This window comes from Scomber scombrus, chromosome 19 (assembly GCF_963691925.1).
Source record: "Scomber scombrus chromosome 19, fScoSco1.1, whole genome shotgun sequence".
NCBI classification, from domain to species: Eukaryota; Metazoa; Chordata; class Actinopteri; order Scombriformes; family Scombridae; genus Scomber; species Scomber scombrus.
In genome coordinates this window covers 8,981,535-9,003,413 of record NC_084988.1, presented here as the reverse complement: position 1 = coordinate 9,003,413, position 21,879 = coordinate 8,981,535, and the positions used below count along the sequence as shown (strand labels likewise).

The 21,879-nt window shown below is 38.7% G+C and overlaps 2 protein-coding genes across 2 annotated transcripts in view; one reads left to right on the top strand and one right to left on the bottom strand.

The window, feature by feature from the left end:
• Positions 1-2,274, top strand: part of stag1a (STAG1 cohesin complex component a) — a 49,417-nt gene extending 47,143 nt beyond the window's left edge. Inside the window, exon 32 of the mRNA XM_062439692.1 lies at positions 144-2,274. Within this exon, the coding sequence (XP_062295676.1) occupies positions 144-167 (24 nt within the window). The 3' untranslated portion in view covers positions 168-2,274. The remainder of the gene's footprint in view (positions 1-143) is intronic.
• Positions 2,275-2,559: 285 nt separating this feature from the next.
• On the bottom strand, positions 2,560-9,414 carry pccb (propionyl-CoA carboxylase subunit beta). The gene is made up of 15 exons (XM_062439693.1): positions 9,173-9,414; positions 7,734-7,853; positions 7,584-7,652; positions 7,424-7,480; positions 7,115-7,228; positions 6,775-6,885; positions 6,431-6,539; positions 5,607-5,727; positions 5,444-5,525; positions 5,141-5,264; positions 4,781-4,888; positions 4,386-4,486; positions 3,773-3,871; positions 3,586-3,685; positions 2,560-3,494 (listed from the first exon to the last, which is right to left on the bottom strand). Exons 1-15 carry the CDS (start codon positions 9,407-9,409, stop codon positions 3,373-3,375), a joined length of 1,674 nt encoding a protein of 557 aa, XP_062295677.1. The 5' UTR covers positions 9,410-9,414; the 3' UTR covers positions 2,560-3,372.
• Positions 9,415-21,879: the final 12,465 nt, after the last annotated feature.

Genomic DNA, 21,879 nt, shown 5'->3' with positions numbered 1-21,879 from the left:
AAACATTTGAGTGAATTAGTAGGTGTATGTTAATGTATTAATGTATATTTTTTTGATAACTGATTAATAGTTGCACTCTACAACCACTGAGGTCATCTTTGTGAGATTTTCTTAACAGTGTCTTCCTCTCTCTGCTGTTCCAGGGATTCAGCATGCCCATGTTCTGATCTGGGGAAGAGGCAAAAGATCCTAAGATCAGGATCCAAATCAGGACTAAACAGAAGAGAGGTTTTGGGCCGTCTAACCCAGATCACCTGCCAATCACACTCTTAAGAAGAAGAAAAAAAACATTGTCAAAGTACTTTTCTCTTTCTGTAAGACATGATGGAAGGATATTTGTCAAGCGGATCTGCTGATGGATCCCGCGTCGGCTGGAAGCGCCGAGTTGAGGATCCGCTCTGTTCTTTCAGGTTGGGCCGGAGGATTCAGAATCTAGTACAGATTATTCAAGAGCTTCACCCTGCTCCTCTTCTTCTTCCTCCTCCTCCTCCTCCGCCTCATGTCGGTTTAGCTCTGATGGCGCTCTTGCCAAGTAATCCTGCAGCTCCGGCCGAAAAGTACCTGCAGTTTTTACGGTTCCCTGTTACACAGATTTACAGTTGTTTGGTTTCGCTCCTTATCAGCAGCACAGAGCAGCGTAACACTCTGTACAGCCCCTTCCAACCCCCCCACCCCCCTCACACACACACACACACCCTTCCTTTGTTGTCGCACTTCGATCCGTCTGGTTAAATCCGACATAAAGTGGATCTCAACACTAAATGTTCTATATCTTTGCTCTTATTACCACCCACCAACCCCCCCTCTTTTCTCTCCTCTCTCTGTTTGCCATCTGAGTCCTTGTATGCGGTGGTGGTGCTTCTGGTGCGTGACGTGTGTGTGTAAAGTGTTGGCGATGATGGTTCAGTGGTCACACGTGAACACAAGAGGTCGACAATACACGTAGGCCGACTCGGAAGAAACGATGTAACTGTCTTGTGTGCGTGTGTGCGTGCAAGCGTTGTCATTTGACGATGAAGCCACACCCCACCGACCTCGGACAAAAGATCCACCCCTCAGATCTTGGAAACATTCTGCACACACACACACACACACACACACACACACACACACACACACACACACACACACACACAGACACACACAGACACACAGATAACAGCTTTTTAAAGTAAAAAAAAGTTTTAAAAAAAGACAATAAACATATTTTGAATTCTGTAGCTTTAGTACTAAAGTTTTAAATCAAGTGTGTTTTTGTTTTTGTCTGATGTTTGTACAGGTTTTTCTTGAATATGTATCTTGTTCGTTGCCAAATTGTGGCCTACATACTTATATTCCAGACCCCACCCCCACCCCTATCCCCCAACCCTATCCCCCAACCCTGTATCTCATATCTAATGGTTACTAAACTCAGATTGTTGCCGTGGGATACAAGCTTTTAAGCGCTGTATGGTCTGATTGTAATCGTTTTTCATGGTTCAGTATTACAGCAGATTCTTTGTTGGGTTTGTTCATTTTTCTGCTGATATCGAAGTTTTTACACGTGCAAACAGTGTTAAACTGATCCAAGGAGTTTAAAGATTTGTTGTTCTCATCTTTCATATCCAGTGCAGTGATGGATCTTTTATGTCTGACAGATTTGTTTGAATGTGGTTATGTGTCCAGCCATATCTTTTTACTCACCCGCTGTTGGTTAATCAATCATTTTACAACTTTTTTCTCCCATTGGCTGGCTCGGCAGTCCTCGTGTAAATATCAGAGACAATTGGATCTTTTCTGCAGTGCAGTAGACATCAGTTGCCCTAAAATGCTCTAAAAGCCTGTTTTTTTTTTCTGTGAACCTAAATTCTTTTTAATAAAATAAAATCTGTAATCAATTTATGGACCGATGTTTGTGTGTGCCTTTGTTTTTGCAACTTTTTGTACTGTTTTCATAGTAGACTATAACTGTAAAGCTTGACTGCTCATTTTAAGCCTTGAAACAATCTCAAGGCCCCACTTCCTTACTTGTTTTGGAGTTTTCAAATGAATGACATTTGCTCAGTTGCCATGGAGCTGTTGATGTTTCATTATTCTTGAGCACCTCTAGACTTCCCGTTTCCTTGAAGTGTTCAAAGGCAAACTCAATCTGCAAATTCGATCGCGTGATTCGGTTGAAAGCTCAGAAACAAATGAATACTCGACCTTGAGTTTTTGATTGTTTTTCTAACTGATACTGTACACTGGTTCTAATCTGTACCGTTGTTTCTGTTTTGATATGAAGGAATTGAAGGAAATAAAATTTTATTACACATGCAGACACCTCATTAACTTTTACAGCTACAATGAAAGTATTAACTTGACTTTAACAATCATTTTTCACTTATAATTAGAATATTTCAACTCTTTCTAAATTTAGTACCTTTGTATCTACAGACACACACTAAACACTGGATAAAGCATTGTTCTTGAAACCAATACTTTAAGGATTACATCATTATTATTCGTCAAATCATCTCATGACACTGTAACTTATTGACGGAAACTGATGCGCTGGTGAATAAAACACACGTCATGGTGTTGAGTCCATGATTTATTTCACAAACAGCAGATGAGCCTGCCGGAGAGAAAAAGGCACTGTTCCAGGTTGTGAGAGTGACGTGTTTCTTGACCTAGACGGAGGATTTTAAAAACACGAGTGCAACAGGAAGTGCAAACTACTGTACACACGAGACACCTCAAATAACTAAATACAGTACATAAACCACTAGGAAACAAAACAAACTACAGTATGTTTGCATTTTCTGCTATAACAACCCCACTGACAGTCACCTGTGTTTTATTTTGGCGGTACGTGATCTGCCCTTTCAAATACAAAGTTGTAGGATTGCAAAAATAATGACCAATATGGCCACTACTGAATGATGTGACAATCATCTTAAAATATGTGTTATTAATGTATTATTCCATCCAGGTACAGTGTGTCAGGATTTTCCCAATAACATCTTGCATATCAGTGGTAAAGATAGATCTCCAGATTTTGGTTTAAGGGCAATAATATTTCTCCCAGATTTCCTCACAGCTCAGGGTGCTTTAGCATAGTTGACAGTTTGAAATATAAGCAGTGAACTGGGTGGAGATGAAGGGATTTTGCAGCTGAGATTGGGCGCTAACAAGATCAGGAACTGTATCTTTATGTGCTGCTTTCAGCAGAGTGGTAAATGACAGTTTTAAACCAACAGTAAGGAGAAATACCAAAGAGATATGACAAACTGCTCCCAAAGTCGTCATCAAACGGGGTACCACTGCAGATCATTTGAGTTTAGAGTCAATATGAGGAGAATCCCACAGTGCCTTTAGATAGTGTTCCTGTGGAAACCGAGGATGTGAGTTTCACAGAGGAATGTTGGCGTGTTTCTTCCAGGGGTTGACCTGCTTCTTGCTGGCCAGCACCTCCAGATCGTTACAGATCTTCTTGCGAGTGGTCGATGGCTCGATGATATCGTCCACGAAACCTTAAAACAAATGGTTGTTCAGAGAGAGGCGTATTCGATGCATTTATGCACAAAGGCGAGAGTTTGGGAGAAACAGTTTTTACTTATTTACCTCTGACAGCAGCTGGGAACGGGTTGGCGAACTTGTCCACATATTCGGCCTCTGCCTCCGCCTGGTTCTCCTTCCCTCTGAAGATAATCTGAACAGCACCCTGAGACGGAAAGAAACAGTTCATACACTCTGTCAACTCAAAAAAGAAAGAGAGACAGCAAGAAACAAATAAAGAGAGTGTTTGTACCTTGGCACCCATAACAGCAACCTCAGCTGTGGGCCAGGCGTAATTCACATCTCCTCTCAGGTGTTTGGAGCTCATCACGTCATAGGCTCCTCCATAAGCCTGGGACACACACACACACAATGATTATGTAGTAGATACTCGCACTTACATCTTCCTGACCTGAAATTACTTGACATTATTTTTAAACCCAAGTAAACCCTTATCAATGAATGTCTCCCAAACGTTTTACATTGGTAAGACAGTTGCAGAAAGTCACTTAGCTTGTTTAGCTTCTAACATCAGGTTTTAAGTAAGTGTAGAAGTTATAAAACTACTCATAGTTATGGTCAGCAAACCAATTTTTCATCTGCTCTCTTCAGTTGAACAGCTACAGGAGGTTATTGGTAGTTTGGGCAAACCTCCAACATATAATCAAAATAAGTAGCACCGAACTGATACCCCTACATCACACTTTCATTCCACCTTAAGCCCTACACTGAGCCAGGAAGAATTGTATCTTCATTTTAACCCAAACCTTTAAACCTCATTGTAAGTCTAGCCTGAATTCTACCATCTTTTCACTTTGTAGGATTTTCCTTATCTGTCTCTCCTCATTTTGCTCACACACACACACCTTTCTTGTGATGACGGTTATTTTTGGGACGGTGGCCTCTGCAAAGGCATACAGCAGTTTGGCTCCGTGTCTGATGATGCCTCCGTACTCCTGAGCGGTACCTGTTGAGAACCAGATTTATAATCGTCTAAGATTTAGAAACATCTTCCTCCATTAGCTTTGTGCCACCTTTTCAAACCTCCTCCATAAATCCTGATGTTCACAGAAACATGAAAATCAGATTTACCGCTTCGTTCTCTGAACCAACAAGTGAACCCCACTACTTTTTGGACACACACCACAAGTATGCAAAAACCTTCTGCTGTTTTAACTGGAGTTTGGTCAACAGCTGGATTACTCTGTGCTTTTAGCCTTCAGCTGTTGTATATTATACAGTCAGATTTATTTAGCAATACCTGGCAGGAAGCCTGGCACATCCACAAAGGTGATGATGGGAATGTTGAAAGCATCACAGAAGCGTACAAAACGGGCTCCCTTCACAGAGGAGTTGATGTCCAAACAACCTGGAGATCAGGGCAGAGAGATGATGGAATAAACAACAAGATGGTAACAGTGTAGATTATTAATCAGAAAACAGCGGTTTTAAATTGTTGGTAATTTTCTCCAGTTGTGCTCTTTTTGGGACTTGTTTGCACATACAATTAAAAAGAGTAAAGATATAAAAAAGAATGAAAACTAAGTGCAGATAATTAAAATAACCTGATTCATAAACAAGTTATAACTTATTCCTTTTGTATGTCCGTTTCTTTACTCACCAGAAGCCACTTTAGGCTGGTTACCCACAATTCCTACGGTGCGTCCATTCATGCGGGCAAATCCCACCACAATGTTTTTGGCGTAGTTGGGCATGATCTCAAAAAAGTCCTTCTCATCTACGATCTGGACAGATGCATGAAGAGTGGAAATGTTTAAAAGTGGCTGAAATTATATGAAATGTGGCTGCAGGTACGTGTGTGTGTGTGTGTGTGTGTGTGTATGTGTATGTGTATGTGTATGTGTGTGTGTGTGTGTGTGTGTGTGTGTGTGTGTGTGTGTGTGTGTGTGTGTGTGTGACATACTGCATGAATGATGTCCAACATGTCATAGGCTTTAGTTGACTCGAAGGGGACGATGGTATCCAATGAAAGAACAGGACGGTCGCTGAAACAAAAGGAACAACTGATCAGACCCAAGTTGAAATTAAAACTGATCAGAAAAGTGAAGGGCGATGTGATTGGTTACCTGGGGTCGTGGCACTCTCTGATGGGGGGCTGGTCCTGATTGCTGAGTGGAAGGAAGTTGAAGAACTCTCGCAGGTTGAGCAGGGCTTCAATGTCATTCTCAAATGCACGGTGAGCCACACCTGAGAAGAAGACATGAGACAGATGGTTATTAGACTGTAAAGACTGTATTTCTTCTCAAGTGTCACTGAATGAGTTACTGCAAAGTTGGTATATCAATATGACAAATAACCCTGCATCATTTTACATAGACTCCACTGTTATATAAAAATAGCCACTGGACTATAACTGTGAAACAGCAAAGAACGAGATTCCGATTTAAAAACATGAACAAAAAAATAAATCCAGTGAACATCTACATAATAACAGCACCATGAGACAAAAAATGAAAGATTTTCAAAAAGGGTCATGTTTAAGGCTGGATATTGTTTAAAAAATGATACCAATACCAGTACACTTAACCAATAGAGTACTTCATATTTTTTATCATGATTTTTTTGCACAAATACATTTTGAAAATATTCAAAATTATTAAAATATTTATTTTTGTGGCATCCCAGCACACTGAACAGTCAACTCCTTTGAATAGACTGCGCTCGACTCCATCCACACAGACTGTAGGGGTTGTAGCTGCTGCAGTAGTTGGCCAATCACATGTTGCATTAAACTGAAGAACAATTGCAGTGATTGGATGCAAGCAAAACCAAACAAAAAAGGATCAAATGCAGGCATCGTTTCACTGCAGAAGTTTCAATGCTATTTGGTACTGGGTCATTTTGATACCCGACCCTAATCATGTTTTCAACGCAATGTGAAAAAGCTAACCAGACACGGTGGTGTGCGTCTTGGCTCCGCCCAGCTCCTCTTGAGTCACATCTTCATTGGTGACAGACTTCACAACATCTGGTCCTGTGATGAACAGGTATGATGTGTCCTACACACACACACACACACACACAAACTTGTCAGGGTATTGTGAATAAGTATATATTCCTTGAAACAAGATTGTCTGGAATAGAATAATGTTAATTTTGGATGTTTGTTAAAGCTGAAATCAAATTAAATTGAGTATTAAATGAAAAGAAAACAGTATATTGTATTTATTCTTCCCAACTTCTTTAATGCTAATTATAATCAGAGTGTAGATTTGTAATTGTGCAGTTTTATACCTTAACCATGAAGGTGAAGTCTGTCAGGGCGGGAGAGTAGACAGCTCCTCCTGCACAGGGGCCCATGATGAGAGAGATCTGAGGGACGACTCCTGAAGCCATCACATTCCTCTGGAGAAGGAGAACGTTTGGTCACAAAAACTGTTGTAGTGTGACTTTGAAAACACATTGTGATAAATGCAACAATAACTAACTCTGGCTATTTAAAATGTTAAATCCACCAAAACATAAGGTCTTCCACTCAGAAAGTAATCCTACAATTAACACAACATATGATTTTGGGGATTTACGATGTCATGTGAGTGAGCAGTCATGTGCCTGAACTGTTTATAAAACACACCAGGAAAATATCTGCATATCCGGCCAGAGACTCCACTCCCTCCTGGATCCGAGCTCCTCCGGAGTCGTTCAAACCGATGACTGGGGCTCCAACCATCATGGCCTGGTCCATGATCTGAGCACAGAAACATTTAAGGGTTACACATCAGAAATAGTGTTTGAATGAGCAGGAACCATTGATAAGATGCAAAAACACTCGCGGACATTCTGATTAATTGACAGGGAACAATTACTGAATATTTAATGCCAACATTGAGGCATTTCACAGACACATAGAGTACATGTGCACCTCAGTCTCAGTTGTATTTACCTTACAGATCTTCTGTGCATGAGCTCCAGACAGACTGCCACCGAACACTGTGAAGTCCTGAGGAAAACAGCAGAAGACAAAACAAAAATACAGAGAATATTACACAAGTTAAACAGCTACCAGAATATAAGGATCACTACAATATAACTACACATTGTACCTGACTGAACACATAAACCAGACGGCCGTTGATCCTGCCCCGGCCTGTCACGACGCTGTCCCCTGGGAACTAAAACAGAGAGAGGAAAAGATATGAGGACGAGAAAACCCAAGAGGGGGGAGTAAAGCAGGATGCTCTTGTGACGGTCACCTTGTTTCTGTCCTGCTCCATGCCGAAGTCGGAGCAGCGATGCTCCACAAACATGTCCGACTCCACAAAGGATTCATGGTCCAGCAAAAGCTCCACTCGCTCCCTGGCTGTCAGCTTACCCTGTAACACATAACACCACGTAACTACACATTAACCTGAAAGAATACAACACTAGTTGACCTGGTAGCATGCAGGTAAAAAGACTTCAAAAATGTACTTACAAAATATCAATAACACATTATAAACAAACATTTCTAATGAGGATTTTAGTGTGTTTTAAGGATCGTGACCATGACATGAATCAAGCAAGAAAGACATTTTACAGTTGAAAAACAAACTTAGAAGTGCTCTCTGATGAAAACCATGCAAGGATGACACTGTCTTCACATGACCTCAAACATATCTTTGGTATGTCCGTACAGAAAAGTCTTGTTACAAATACATTCATATAGATATATCTGCAAAAAGGAATCACTGACCAATATTCTGGTCAGACTAATTTACTGCTTTACTTATGACATTATTCATTTCATCTATGACAGATCAGGAAAAATATGACGATAGCCAGAGGACTTTATATCTACATATATAACACATAATATCTACAGTACTGTGCAAAGTTTTTTGATATTTTGAGTGCTTAGATTATTTTCCATTATGCAATGCCATGAGGGAGGCATCTGATTGGACTCAAATTTATTCAACACCATGACATCATTAAGAATTTATTTTAATGACAAGAAAAACAAGGAGTCATGCAACAGATGTTCAGGCACACACAGAGTCCTGATCTCAACTGTCTGGAATTACATGAAGCAACTAAGACACCTAAATCCACAGACGCTTTAAACTATCAGCCTGCCGAGCAATTTCATTAAGGTTCTGTTTACTGAATTTTGTATGAAGTTAATTGATGAGTAAAAAATATCCATGGTCATATTTTTGAAAGTATATTTACTTTTAATGTCTAAAACTTTTTTGCATAGTACTGTAAATATATCTTAATATCAATGTAAGTAAATCACAAGTCACATATGGACTGTCACATTGCACACTGTGATTGTCATTTTCAAAGAGCACCCACATTTGCTTCATAAACAACTTGGGGAATACTTTAAGGCTTTGTTATTCAACCTTGTTGTTAAAACTCAGAAGTACAACTTCTAGCTGAATTTGGCAGAGGGTGAGTGCCTTGATCTCCAGTTGTCCAGGAGTAAATGTGTACAATGCATTGAATTAAGTGATATATGCATTTTAAGCTGCTTTGTGCATGAAATCAGGCACGGTGTGACTTGGAGCCCTTGAGCAAGGCATTTCACCCTTCAACCACCCCTGCTGCCAGTTTAAATGAAGCAGATAAGACTGAAAAGGTGCACACATGCTCAGCTAAATGCATGTTAACATAAGAGTGAAAGAAAGTCAATGTTAGCTGACTTTACCCTTTTATGTTGGGCATCAATTCTCTGCTGACCTCCCCCGACTAGCGCCGCCTTCCGTTTCTCCTCGATCCTCTCCCTCACTGACAGGTGGCTGACCGAGTACAAGCGGCAGGCTTGTCGGAGGTTCGTCTGCGGTGTGACTGCGCCATGTTTCACTTGCGCCAAACTCCTGAAAGATATCCTCAACCCATTTAACAGTCCGCAGCTGCTGCGAGCCACACCGAAGGCCGCCATCATGGTTGTGCTAGTGCTCGGGTGACAGCAGGAGGCGGGGAGTGAGAGGCAGAGATTTCAGCCAATAGCGAACGGGGGGCGATCTCTCACAGCCAATCAGAATTAAGGAATTCGCTGATGAAGGCGGATGGGCGGGGCCTATAGGGGTCAGGTTTTCCTGTAGTTCATCGTGTTCATTCTGAATGTCATACAACCGTGAGATATTTCAGCCCTGAGTTCGGCCTGTCAGGTAGATTTTCATCACAGTTTAGGGGCTCACTGATTATAGTTTTTGAAATTTTCATTAGCTTTTATATTTATTTTTTTGGGGGGGGGGTTTCAGTTTTTTTTTATTTTTTTTATTTCAGTTTAGTTTTAGTTGCTTTAACAAGTGATTAAGAAGTTTTATTTTTATTTTGAGGAATTTACTAGTTTAAGTTTTAGTTTTTATTTAATTTTATTCTTAGTTTTAGTTTTTCTGATAGTAGGAAGGAAGTCTTGATTTGTAGAAGCTGAAAAGGATGAAAGAATGCATGACACCAAATATGTATATCACTCCCGCCGATAGGGGGGGACAAACGGGTCTGTTGTCCCGGGCCCAGGGTAGGGGGGGGGGGGGGCAGAACTGGGCCCACATTAAATTATGGAATCATTTTTCAAAATAGGCCTATCTGTGGAAAAGATGTGTAATATTTGAGTTACATAAAAGCTTTTAATTGTTTTCTTCCTAATCGCTCTTGAAATAGTGGTCAAGAACCACCCCACCCCCAACACAAAAATGGTTTGGCCACTGATCAAAATTTGATGTTGTCATTTGAAGTTCAGTACGCTAAAAATGTCCGGTCAGCCCAAGTCCGGTGCTCAGAAAAGTAAAGAAAAGATAAGAGGAAAATAGAGGCCTTAGAGATTTTCTAAACAAATATTTTTTAAAAAGGTGGTGACGGTGAAGCTGGAACTAGTAAAGTCAACGTAGAGCAAGGTAAGAAACAGCGCAGCCAACGTTTACCGGCAGCCTTGTAACGTAACCTAACAGGTCGGCTCTAATGTTAACGTCCATTAGCTTGTATAAAAGCCTGACACACAACACGTTATCTTTGAGAGAAACAGTTGAGTTTGGTAGCTCCGTCAGAGAGGAGAGAGATCTAGCTACAGTCAGGTGACCGAGAGAGTGATGCGGGAGAGCTGCCCCGCGCAGAGAGTCTGAGCAGGATGGATCAGAGACTGATCAGTGATCAGACATTTAATTTCAGCAACTTAGGTAAAGTTAGAAAGAGATTGGCAGATTCGAACTTCAGCGATCAATAGCTCACAAACGAAACATTGTTAAAACATAAAAAACGTCTCTTTCCTATCGTAGTAAGGTAGACTATTGACTACAAACTCATTTTCGCCAAAACGAGTCGTCCTCCAGGCTGCAGGAAATATATTGTTCTCTATGCGTTTCGGGCGGAGAGGCGAGCGCTTAGGGACCGTTTACAAATTGCAGTACCAAAGCAAAACATATTCAATATCTCTGTAGTCTCACCAAATTCACTCCACACATGAACGGTCACCTGATAATCATACTACAACAGTGATTTCAGAAAAAAAATAAATCTTTTTGCATATTTTTGGGGAATTTTATTGTGAAAAATCGTCAATAGCGTTAATATTATACACTGTATACTCACCAAAATCATGATACACAACAATGGTCACCTGATAATCATACTACAACAGTTATTTCAGGAAAAACTTTTTGCATATTTTTGGGGAATTTTATTTTGAAATATCGTCAATAGCGTTAATATTATACACTGTAGGATGACCAAAATCATGATACACAACAAGGGTCACGTGATAATCATACTACAACAGTGATTTCAGAAAAAAACTTTTTGCATATTTTTGGGGAATTTTATTGTGAAAAATAGTCAATAGTGTTAATATTATACACTGTATACTCACCAAAATCATGTTTCACAACAATGGTCACCTGATAATCATACTACAACAGTCATTTCATAAAAAAAATAAATCTTTTTGCATATTTTTGGGCAATTTTATTGTGAAATATCGTGAATAGCGTTAATATTATACACTGTATACTCACCAAAATCATGCTTCACAACAATGGTCACCTGATAATCATACTACAACAGTCATTTCATAAAAAAGATGAATCTTTTTGCATATTTTTGGGGAATTTTATTGTGAAAAATCGTCAATAGCGTTAATATTATACACTGTATACTGACCAAAATCATGCTACACAACAATGGTCACCTGATAATCATACTACAACAGTTATTTCAGGAAAAAAAAATTGCATATTTTTGGGGAATTTTATTGTGAAAAATCGTCAATAGCGTTAATATTATACACTGTAGGATGACCAAAATCATGATACACAACAAGGGTCACCTGATAATCATACTACAACAGTCATTTCAGAAAAAAAAATATTTTTGCATATTTTTGGGGAATTTTAATGTGAAAAATCGTCAATAGCGTTAATATTATACACTGTATACTCACCAAAATCATGATACACAACAAGGGTCACCTGATAATCATACTACAACAGTGATTTCAGGGGGAAAAAAAGTTTGCATATTTTTGGGGAATTTTATTGTGAAAAATCGTCAATAGCGTTAATATTATACACTGTAGGATGACCAAAATCATGATACACAACAAGGGTCACCTGATAATCATACTACAACAGTCATTTCAGAAAAACTTTTTGCATATTTTTGGGGAATTTTATTGTGAAAAATATTCAATAGCGTTAATATTATACACTGTAGGATGACCAAAATCATGCTTCACAACAATGGTCACCTGATAATCATACTACAACTGTCATTTCATTAAAAAAATAAATCTTTTTGCATATTTTTGGGGAATTTTATTGTGAAATATCGTCAATAGCGTTAATATTATACACTGTATACTCACCAAAATCATGCTACACAAAAATGGTCACCTGATAATCATACTACAACAGTCATTTCATTAAAAAAAAAATCTTTTTGCATATTTTTGGGGAATATTATTGTGAAAAATCGTCAATAGCGTTAATATTATACACTGTATACTCACCAAAATCATGCTACACAAAAATGGTCACCTGATAATCATACTACAACAGTGATTTCAGGGGGAAAAAAAGTTTGCATATTTTTGGGGAATTTTATTGTGAAAAATCATCAATAGCGTTAATATTATACACTGTATACTAACCAAAATCATGATACACAACAAGGGTCACCTGATAATCATACTACAACAGTCATTTCATAAAAACAAATATTTTTCCATATTTTTGGGGAATTTTAATGTGAAAAATCGTCAATAGCGTTAATATTATACACTCTATACTGACCAAAATCATGCTTCACAACAATGGTCACCTGATAATCATACTACAACTGTCATTTCATTAAAAAAATAAATCTTTTTGCATATTTTTGGGGAATTTTATTGTGAAATATCGTCAATAGCGTTAATATTATACAATGTAGGATGACCAAAATCATGATACACAACAATGGTCACCTGATAATCATACTACAACAGTTATTTCAAGAAAAAAACTTTTTGCATATTTTAGGGGAATTTTATTGTGAAAAATCGTCAATAGCGTTAATATTATACACTGTAGGATGACCAAAATCATGATACACAACAAGGGTCACCTGATAATCATACTACAACAGTCATTTCAGAAAAAAAATAAATCTTTTTGCATATTTTTGGGGAATTTTATTGTGAAAAATCGTCAATAGCGTTAATATTATACACTGTATACTCACCAAAATCATGCTACACAACAATGGTCACCTGATAATCATACTACAACAGTTATTTCAGGAAAAAAAAATTGCATATTTTTGGGGAATTTTATTGTGAAATATCGTCAATAGCGTTAATATTATACACTGTAGGATGACCAAAATCATGATACACAACAATGGTCACCTGATAATCATACTACAACAGTCATTTCAGAAAAAACTTTTTGCATATTTTTGGGGAATTTTATTGTGAAAAATATTCAATAGCGTTAATATTATACACTGTATACTCACCAAAATCATGCTACACAAAAATGGTCACCTGATAATCATACTACAACAGTGATTTCAGGGGGAAAAAAAGTTTGCATATTTTTGGGGAATTTTATTGTGAAAAATCATCAATAGCGTTAATATTATACACTGTATACTAACCAAAATCATGATACACAACAAGGGTCACCTGATAATCATACTACAACAGTCATTTCATAAAAACAAATATTTTTCCATATTTTTGGGGAATTTTAATGTGAAAAATCGTCAATAGCGTTAATATTATACACTGTATACTGACCAAAATCATGCTTCACAACAATGGTCACCTGATAATCATACTACAACTGTCATTTCATTAAAAAAATAAATCTTTTTGCATATTTTTGGGGAATTTTATTGTGAAATATCGTCAATAGCGTTAATATTATACAATGTAGGATGACCAAAATCATGATACACAACAATGGTCACCTGATAATCATACTACAACAGTTATTTCAAGAAATTTTTTTTTTTGCATATTTTAGGGGAATTTTATTGTGAAAAATCGTCAATAGCGTTAATATTATACACTGTAGGATGACCAAAATCATGATACACAACAAGGGTCACCTGATAATCATACTACAACAGTCATTTCAGAAAAAAAATAAATCTTTTTGCATATTTTTGGGGAATATTATTGTGAAAAATCGTCAATAGCGTTAATATTATACACTGTATACTCACCAAAATCATGCTACACAAAAATGGTCACCTGATAATCATACTACAACAGTGATTTCAGGGCGAAAAAAAGTTTGCATATTTTTGGGGAATTTTATTGTGAAAAATCATCAATAGCGTTAATATTATACACTGTATACTATCCAAAATCATGATACACAACAAGGGTCACCTGATAATCATACTACAACAGTCATTTCATAAAAACAAATATTTTTCCATATTTTTGGGGAATTTTAATGTGAAAAATCGTCAATAGCGTTAATATTATACACTGTATACTGACCAAAATCATGCTTCACAACAATGGTCACCTGATAATCATACTACAACTGTCATTTCATTAAAAAAATAAATCTTTTTGCATATTTTTGGGGAATTTTATTGTGAAATATCGTCAATAGCGTTAATATTATACAATGTAGGATGACCAAAATCATGATACACAACAATGGTCACCTGATAATCATACTACATCAGTTATTTCAAGAAAAAAACTTTTTGCATATTTTAGGGGAATTTTATTGTGAAAAATCGTCAATAGCGTTAATATTATACACTGTAGGATGACCAAAATCATGATACACAACAAGGGTCACCTGATAATCATACTACAACAGTCATTTCAGAAAAAAAATAAATCTTTTTGCATATTTTTGGGGAATTTTATTGTGAAAAATCGTCAATAGCGTTAATATTATACACTGTAGGATGACCAAAATCATGATACACAACAAGGGTCACCTGATAATCATACTACAACAGTGATTTCAGGGGGGAATAAAGTTTGCATATTTTTGGGCAATTTTATTGTGAAAAATCATCAATAGCGTTAATATTATACACTGTAGGATGACCAAAATCATGATACACAACAAGGGTCACCTGATAATCATACTACAACAGTGATTTCAGGGGGGAAAAAAGTTTGTATATTTTTGGGGAATTTTATTGTGAAAAGTCGTCAATAGCGTTAATATTATACACTGTAGGATGACCAAAATCATGATACACAACAAGGGTCACCTGATAATCATACTACAACAGTCATTTCAGAAAAAAATATCTTTTAGCATATTTTGGGGGAATTTTATTGTGAAAAATCGTCAATAGCGTTAATATTATACACTGTATACTCACCAAAATAATGATACACAACAAGGGTCACCTGATAATCATACTACAACAGTCATTTCAGAAAAAAATATCTTTTTGCATATTTTTGGGGAATTTTATTGTGAAAAATCGTCAATAGCGTTAATATTATACACTGTAGGATGACCAAAATCATGATACACAACAAGGGTTACCTGATAATCATACTACAACAGTGATTTCGGGGGGGAAAAAGTTTGCATATTTTTGGGGAATTTTATTGTGAAAAATCATCAATAGCGTTAATATTATATACTGTAGGATGACCAAAATTATGATACACAACAAGGGTTACCTGATAATCATACTACAACAGTGATTTCAGGGGGGAAAAAAGTTTGTATATTTTTGGGGAATTTTATTTTGAAATATCGTCAATAGCGTTAATATTATACACTGTAGGATGACCAAAATTATGATACACAACAAGGGTCACCTGATAATCATACTACAACAGTCATTTCAGAAAAAAAAATCTTTTTGCATATTTTAGGGGAATTTTATTGTGAAAAATCGTCAATAGCGTTAATATTATACACTGTATACTCACCAAAATAATGATACACAACAAGGGTCACCTGATAATCATACTACAAGAGTCATTTCAGAAAAAAATATCTTTTTGCATATTTTTGGGGAATTTTATTGTGAAAAATCGTCAATAGCGTTAATATTATACACTGTAGGATGACCAAAATCATGATACACAACAAGGGTCACCTGATAATCATACTACAACAGTGATTTCAGGGGGGAATAAAGTTTGCATATTTTTGGGCAATTTTATTTTGAAATATCGTCAATAGCGTTAATATTATACACTGTAGGATGACCAAAATCATGATACACAACAAGGGTCACCTGATAATCATACTACAACAGTCATTTCAGAAAAAAAACTTTTTGCATATTTTTGGGGAATTTTATTGTGAAAAATCGTCAATAGCGTTAATATTATACACTGTATACTCACCAAAATCATGCTACACAACAATGGTCACCTGATAATCATACTACAACAGTCATTTCAGAAAAAAAAAACTTTTTGCATATTTTTGGGGAATTTTATTGTGAAAAATCGTCAATAGCGTTAATATTATACACTGTAGGATGACCAAAATCGTGATACACAACAAGGGTCACCTGATAATCATACTACAACAGTCATTTCAGAAAAAAATATCTTTTTGCATATTTTTGGGGAATTTTATTGTGAAAAATTGTCAATAGCGTTAATATTATACACTGTAGGATGACCAAAATCATGATACACAACAAGGGTCACCTGATAATCATACTACAACAGTGATTTCAGGGGGAAAAAAAGTTTGTATATTTTTGGGGAATTTTATTTTGAAATATCGTCAATAGCGTTAATATTATACACTGTAGGATGACCAAAATGATGATACACAACAAGGGTCACATGATAATCATACTACAACAGTCATTTCAGAAAAAAACTTTTTGCATATTTTTGGGGAATTTTATTTTGAAATATCGTCAATAGCGTTAATATTATACACTGTATACTCACCAAAATCATGCTACACAACAATGGTCACCTGATAATCATACTACAACAGTCATTTCATAAAAAAAATAAATCTTTTTGCATATTTTTGGGGAATATTATTGTGAAAAATCGTCAATAGCGTTAATATTATACACTGTATACTCACCAAAATCATGCTACACAACAATGGTCACCTGATAATCATACTACAACAGTGATTTCAGGGGGGGGAAAAGTTCGCATATTTTTGGGGAATTTTATTGTGAAAAATCGTCAATAGCGTTAATATTATACACTGTATACTCACCAAAATCATGCTACACAACAATGGTCACCTGATAATCATACTACAACAGTGATTTCAGGGGGGGGAAAAGTTCGCATATTTTTGGGGAATTTTATTGTGAAAAATCGTCAATAGCGTTAATATTATACACTGGAGGATGACCAAAATCATGATACACAACAAGGGTCACCTGATAATCATACTACAACAGTCATTTCAGAAAAAAAACTTTTTGCATATTTTAGGGGAATTTTATTGTGAAAAATCGTCAATAGCGTTAATATTATACACTGTAGGATGACCAAAATCATGATACACAACAAGGGTCACCTGATAATCATACTACAACAGTCATATCAGAAAAAAGAATCTTTTTGCATATTTTTGGGGAATTTTATTTTTCAAATATCGTCAATAACGTTAATATTATACACTGTAGGATGACCAAAATCATTATACACAACAAGGGTCACCTGATAATCATACTACAACAGTCATTTCTGAAAAAAAACTTTTTGCATATTTTAGGGGAATTTTATTGTGAAAAATCATCAATAGCGTTAATATTATACACTGTATACTCACCAAAATCATGCTACATTTGCACAACTGAAACATCTGTACATAGTTTTTCATTATTTGATAGGTGATGGCAATCTAACCATTTATTAAGCTTTTCAAATGACTCTGACTCAGGTGTGATCTCCTTTTACAGTATTGACAGTAATGTCTGAAACAATAAACTTTTTTTTTTTTCAGAACTGGAGTGATTTAAATATTTGCAACATGGGCATTGGTGTTCTCCTTAGGTCTACTACATTTTATTATTGGTGGATAACATTTGACTTTGAATATAAAAAAATAGCTTGAGGAAAAATTATTAATATATATTCTAACACATGTTCTATATCGTGTCAAGACTATCTCTCCATTCTACGTGGGGGGGGGGGGGGTTTAGACGGCTTGTGTGCACAATATCCACTTACTTTGAGTTTGGGAGAGCTGGTCTACGGGCCCCTCTCTGGATTGCTGCGACTGTCTTTGCTACCCGGGCTGGTGAAAGCGTGGCGGCTTGTGACACCGGTTTGCCGGTCACACAAGAGATGTCTGGTATGATCCTGCGGGGCCGGGACCAGCCCCACAGCCAAGACCACCTCAATTAGGTCCTGCTGCTTCCAGTGATCTACGGGTCCTTTTGGAGGCCAGCCAACATGTGTGCTCGCTCGGAGGGGCAGTGCCGCAGAGATGTGGCTCGTCTCCAGCAGCACTTAGAGTACCTAGGCCTGCACCTCAACAGGAAGAAGAGCAGGCTCCAGCCCTCACAGTCCACGGAGTTCCTAGGCATGTGTTTGGATGCCAGGGCAGGGACTCTTTACTTGACTCCGCCCTCAGGGCTTGCTTGTCCCAGTTCTGGCTTGGGCCCAGGGTGACCTGGCTATGTCTCCGCCTCTTGGGGTTAATGGCAGCCACAGTGCATGTCATACCCCTGGCTCTTCTGAACATGCGCCCAGTGCAGCGCTGCCTCCTAGACCTTGGATTTTGCACACAGGAATCTGCAGGCCAGCGTATTGGTGATGCGCAGACTGTGTGTGGCTCTCCGTTGGTGGCGGCGGCCGACCAACTTGGCACGTGGGACGGTACTGGGGCTTGTGTTGCGTCGCCAGGTGGTGTCATCAGATGCATCCCTGGTAGGCTGGGGGGCTGTCCACGAAGGCAAGGGCATCAGCGGCCTTTGGCACGGACCCTGGTTAGCGCAGCACATAAATGTTTTGGAGCTGCAGGCTATCCATTTGGCTCTTCTGCACTTCCTGCCAGAGCTACAGGACCGCCATGTGTTGGTGAGAACAGACAGTACAGTAGCGGCAGCATATATCAACAGGCAAGGGGGCCTAGGTTCCCCTCGCCTGTGCAGATTGGCTCGGGCAATATGGGAGTGGGCTCATCCCCAGTTCAAGTCCCTGAGGGCCACATACGTGCCGGGTCGGGAGAACCTTGCTGTAGATCGGCTCTCCAGGGGGGGACCCCTTCCCGGAGAGTGGCAGCTGCATCCAGAGGTTGTGAGCGGAATATGGGATCGCTACGGCACAGCCGTGGCAGATCTTTTTGCATCCAGGGAGAACACTCATTGTCCCCTCTTTTTCTCCATGGGGAGGGACAATCCTCCCTTAGGGACGGATGCGATGGCACATCAGTGGCCACTGGGCCTCCTGTATGCCTTCCCTCCGTTCCTCCTCCTGCACCAACTCCTACAGAGAGTCCAGCCTCATCCTGGTGGCCCCCAATTGGCCCCAGATGATTTGGTTTGCCGAGATTCCGCCCCTTCTTCAGGGACAACCGTGGGAGCTACCCATTCGCCGGGACCTCCCATCCCAGGCCGAGGGAACTCTTTTTCATCCTTTTCCCCAGGGCCTCAGGCTTTGGGCATGGCCCCTGAGAGGGCCGAATTTCTAGCCTTGGGATTCCCCCAGTCTGTAGTGGGTACTTTGCAGGGGGCCCGGGCTCCCTCGACCAGGGTTGCTTATTCCTATCGTTGGGGGGTGTTTCAATCATGGTGTGCCTCACGACACGTGGATCCTCTCTCCTGTATGGCCCCTGGTATCCTTCAGTTCCTTCAGGAGCTGTTAGAGGCAGGCAAGTCTCCCTCGACGTTGAGGGGGACGGTGGCAGCCATAAAGGCGGCCCATGTTGGGCCTCGTAAACTGGCACAGGGTTGTTGTGACCTTATTGCTCAGTTCTTTAGGGGGGCTTGTAGGGTTGCTCCCTCTCCCAGGAGGCCCGGTGTCCCCCCATGGGATTTGGAGATGGTTTTGTCAGCCTTGCGGCATGGGCCGTTCGAGCCTCTGGAAACGGTTGAGCTGAAATGGCTTTCGCTCAAGACTACATTCTTGTTGGCTATTGTATCGACAAAAAGGGTGGGTGAGCTACATGCCCTTTCCGTGCATGAAGAGTGCTGCCGCTTCTTGCCTGGGAATGCTGGAGTGCTGCTGCGCCCTAATCCTGTATTCCATCCTAAGGTCTGGTCTGAGTCCCACGCCAACCAATCTCTTGAGCTGCGCCCTTTCCGCCCTCCTCAGGATGGGGTATACAATGTATAATATTAACGCTATTGACGATTTTTCACAATAAAATTCCCCAAAAATATGCAAAAAGATTTTTTTTTTGAAATAACTGTTGTAGTTTGATTATCAGGTGACCCTTGTTGTGTGGAGTGAATATAGTGAAGACTACTGTGTATAATATTGAAGCTATTGAAGGGAAATCAATGGAACGACAGCACATGACAAGCACATTTTGTAAAAATAACTGTTGTAGTGTGATTATCAGGTGACCGTTGGTGTGTGGAGTGAATTTGGTGAGACTACAGTGAATAAAAGTGGAGATCGCCTCTCCGCCCGCAACGCATAGAGAGCAATATATTTCCTGCAGCCTAGAGGACGACTCGTTTTGGCGAAAATGAGTTTGTAGTCAATAGTCTACCTTACTACGATAGGAAAGAGACATTTTTTATGTTTTAACAATGTTTCGTTTGTGAGCTATTGATAGCTGAAGTTCGAATCTGCCAATCTCTTTCTAACTTTACCCAAGTATTTCAGCGATCCTGCACTATGGCCCACTAAAATGACCGAGTCTGATAGAGTAGGAGTAGGAAGAGCAGAGGAGAGGCAGTGTTGGTTAGACTTAAACTACATGTAGTTGAACTACATAGCTTAACTACAATTTGCTGTAACTTGCTGGTAGTTAAACTACATTCATATGTTGTGCTGCGTCAAGTATTTCAACTACTTTTTGGGTCATTTTTTGTAGTTTAACTACTCAATTTACAAACTACAATTTCGGTCAATAACATGAAATATTTTATTGGCATGGACGCCTTTATTTAGCAGCGTATATGGCATGTGCTCTAACCACTCGACCACCTGCACATGAAATATTTTTTATAAAAAAAAGACCTATATAATATAAATGTTATTTTAAATAAAAATAAAAAAATAATTTAAAAAAAGGCATGAATCATGTCATGACATGCCAACATTGTTGTTCAAGACACACCGATCTAGAATATGTCTGCCTCTTTGGGTTTTTTATTACATTTTTTGTAGACTGATTTACATTTCTGATTTACATGTGGGTATTGGGGTAGGATTTTCATTTTCTCTTTATATTACCCAACATGTCTATGGTGAACCTACAGTATGTTGACCAACATGTCAGCTTTTTTTCTTTAAAAAAATAAAACTGAGTTGAGAGGCATATTTCTGCTGGCATGTGAATTTTTTGTAGGCTATTATATTTAGTTTCATATAGACCACATGTTGATTTATTTAACGCTGAGTTAAATGAGTATAATGAGTATAAGTAGTTGCTAAAGCTACTTTTTTTAGCTGTAGTTTTACCAACTACATTTCTCCAGGGGTAGTTTGTTCAAACTACTGTCAGGCTGAACTACATGTAGTTTTACAAGGTATGCTTGCAAAGTAGCTTCCCCAACACTGAGGAGAGGAGAGGAAGAGCAGAGCAGAGAAGAGGAGAGGAAGAGCAAGGGAAAATGAGAAATCCGGGTGCGTGGGGGCCCATCTAAGATTATCTCTTCCCGGGCCCAGGCAAGACTGTCAGCTGGCCTGATGTATATCATTGTTTATCAAAAGGTACTATGTGTGCCAATAAAAGCTGCCTGACAGGTGTTACCCAGGGCAAAATATTCAACAAATTAGTTTCCAAGCATGTACATGAAATTTTGTATTTTCATGCAAAG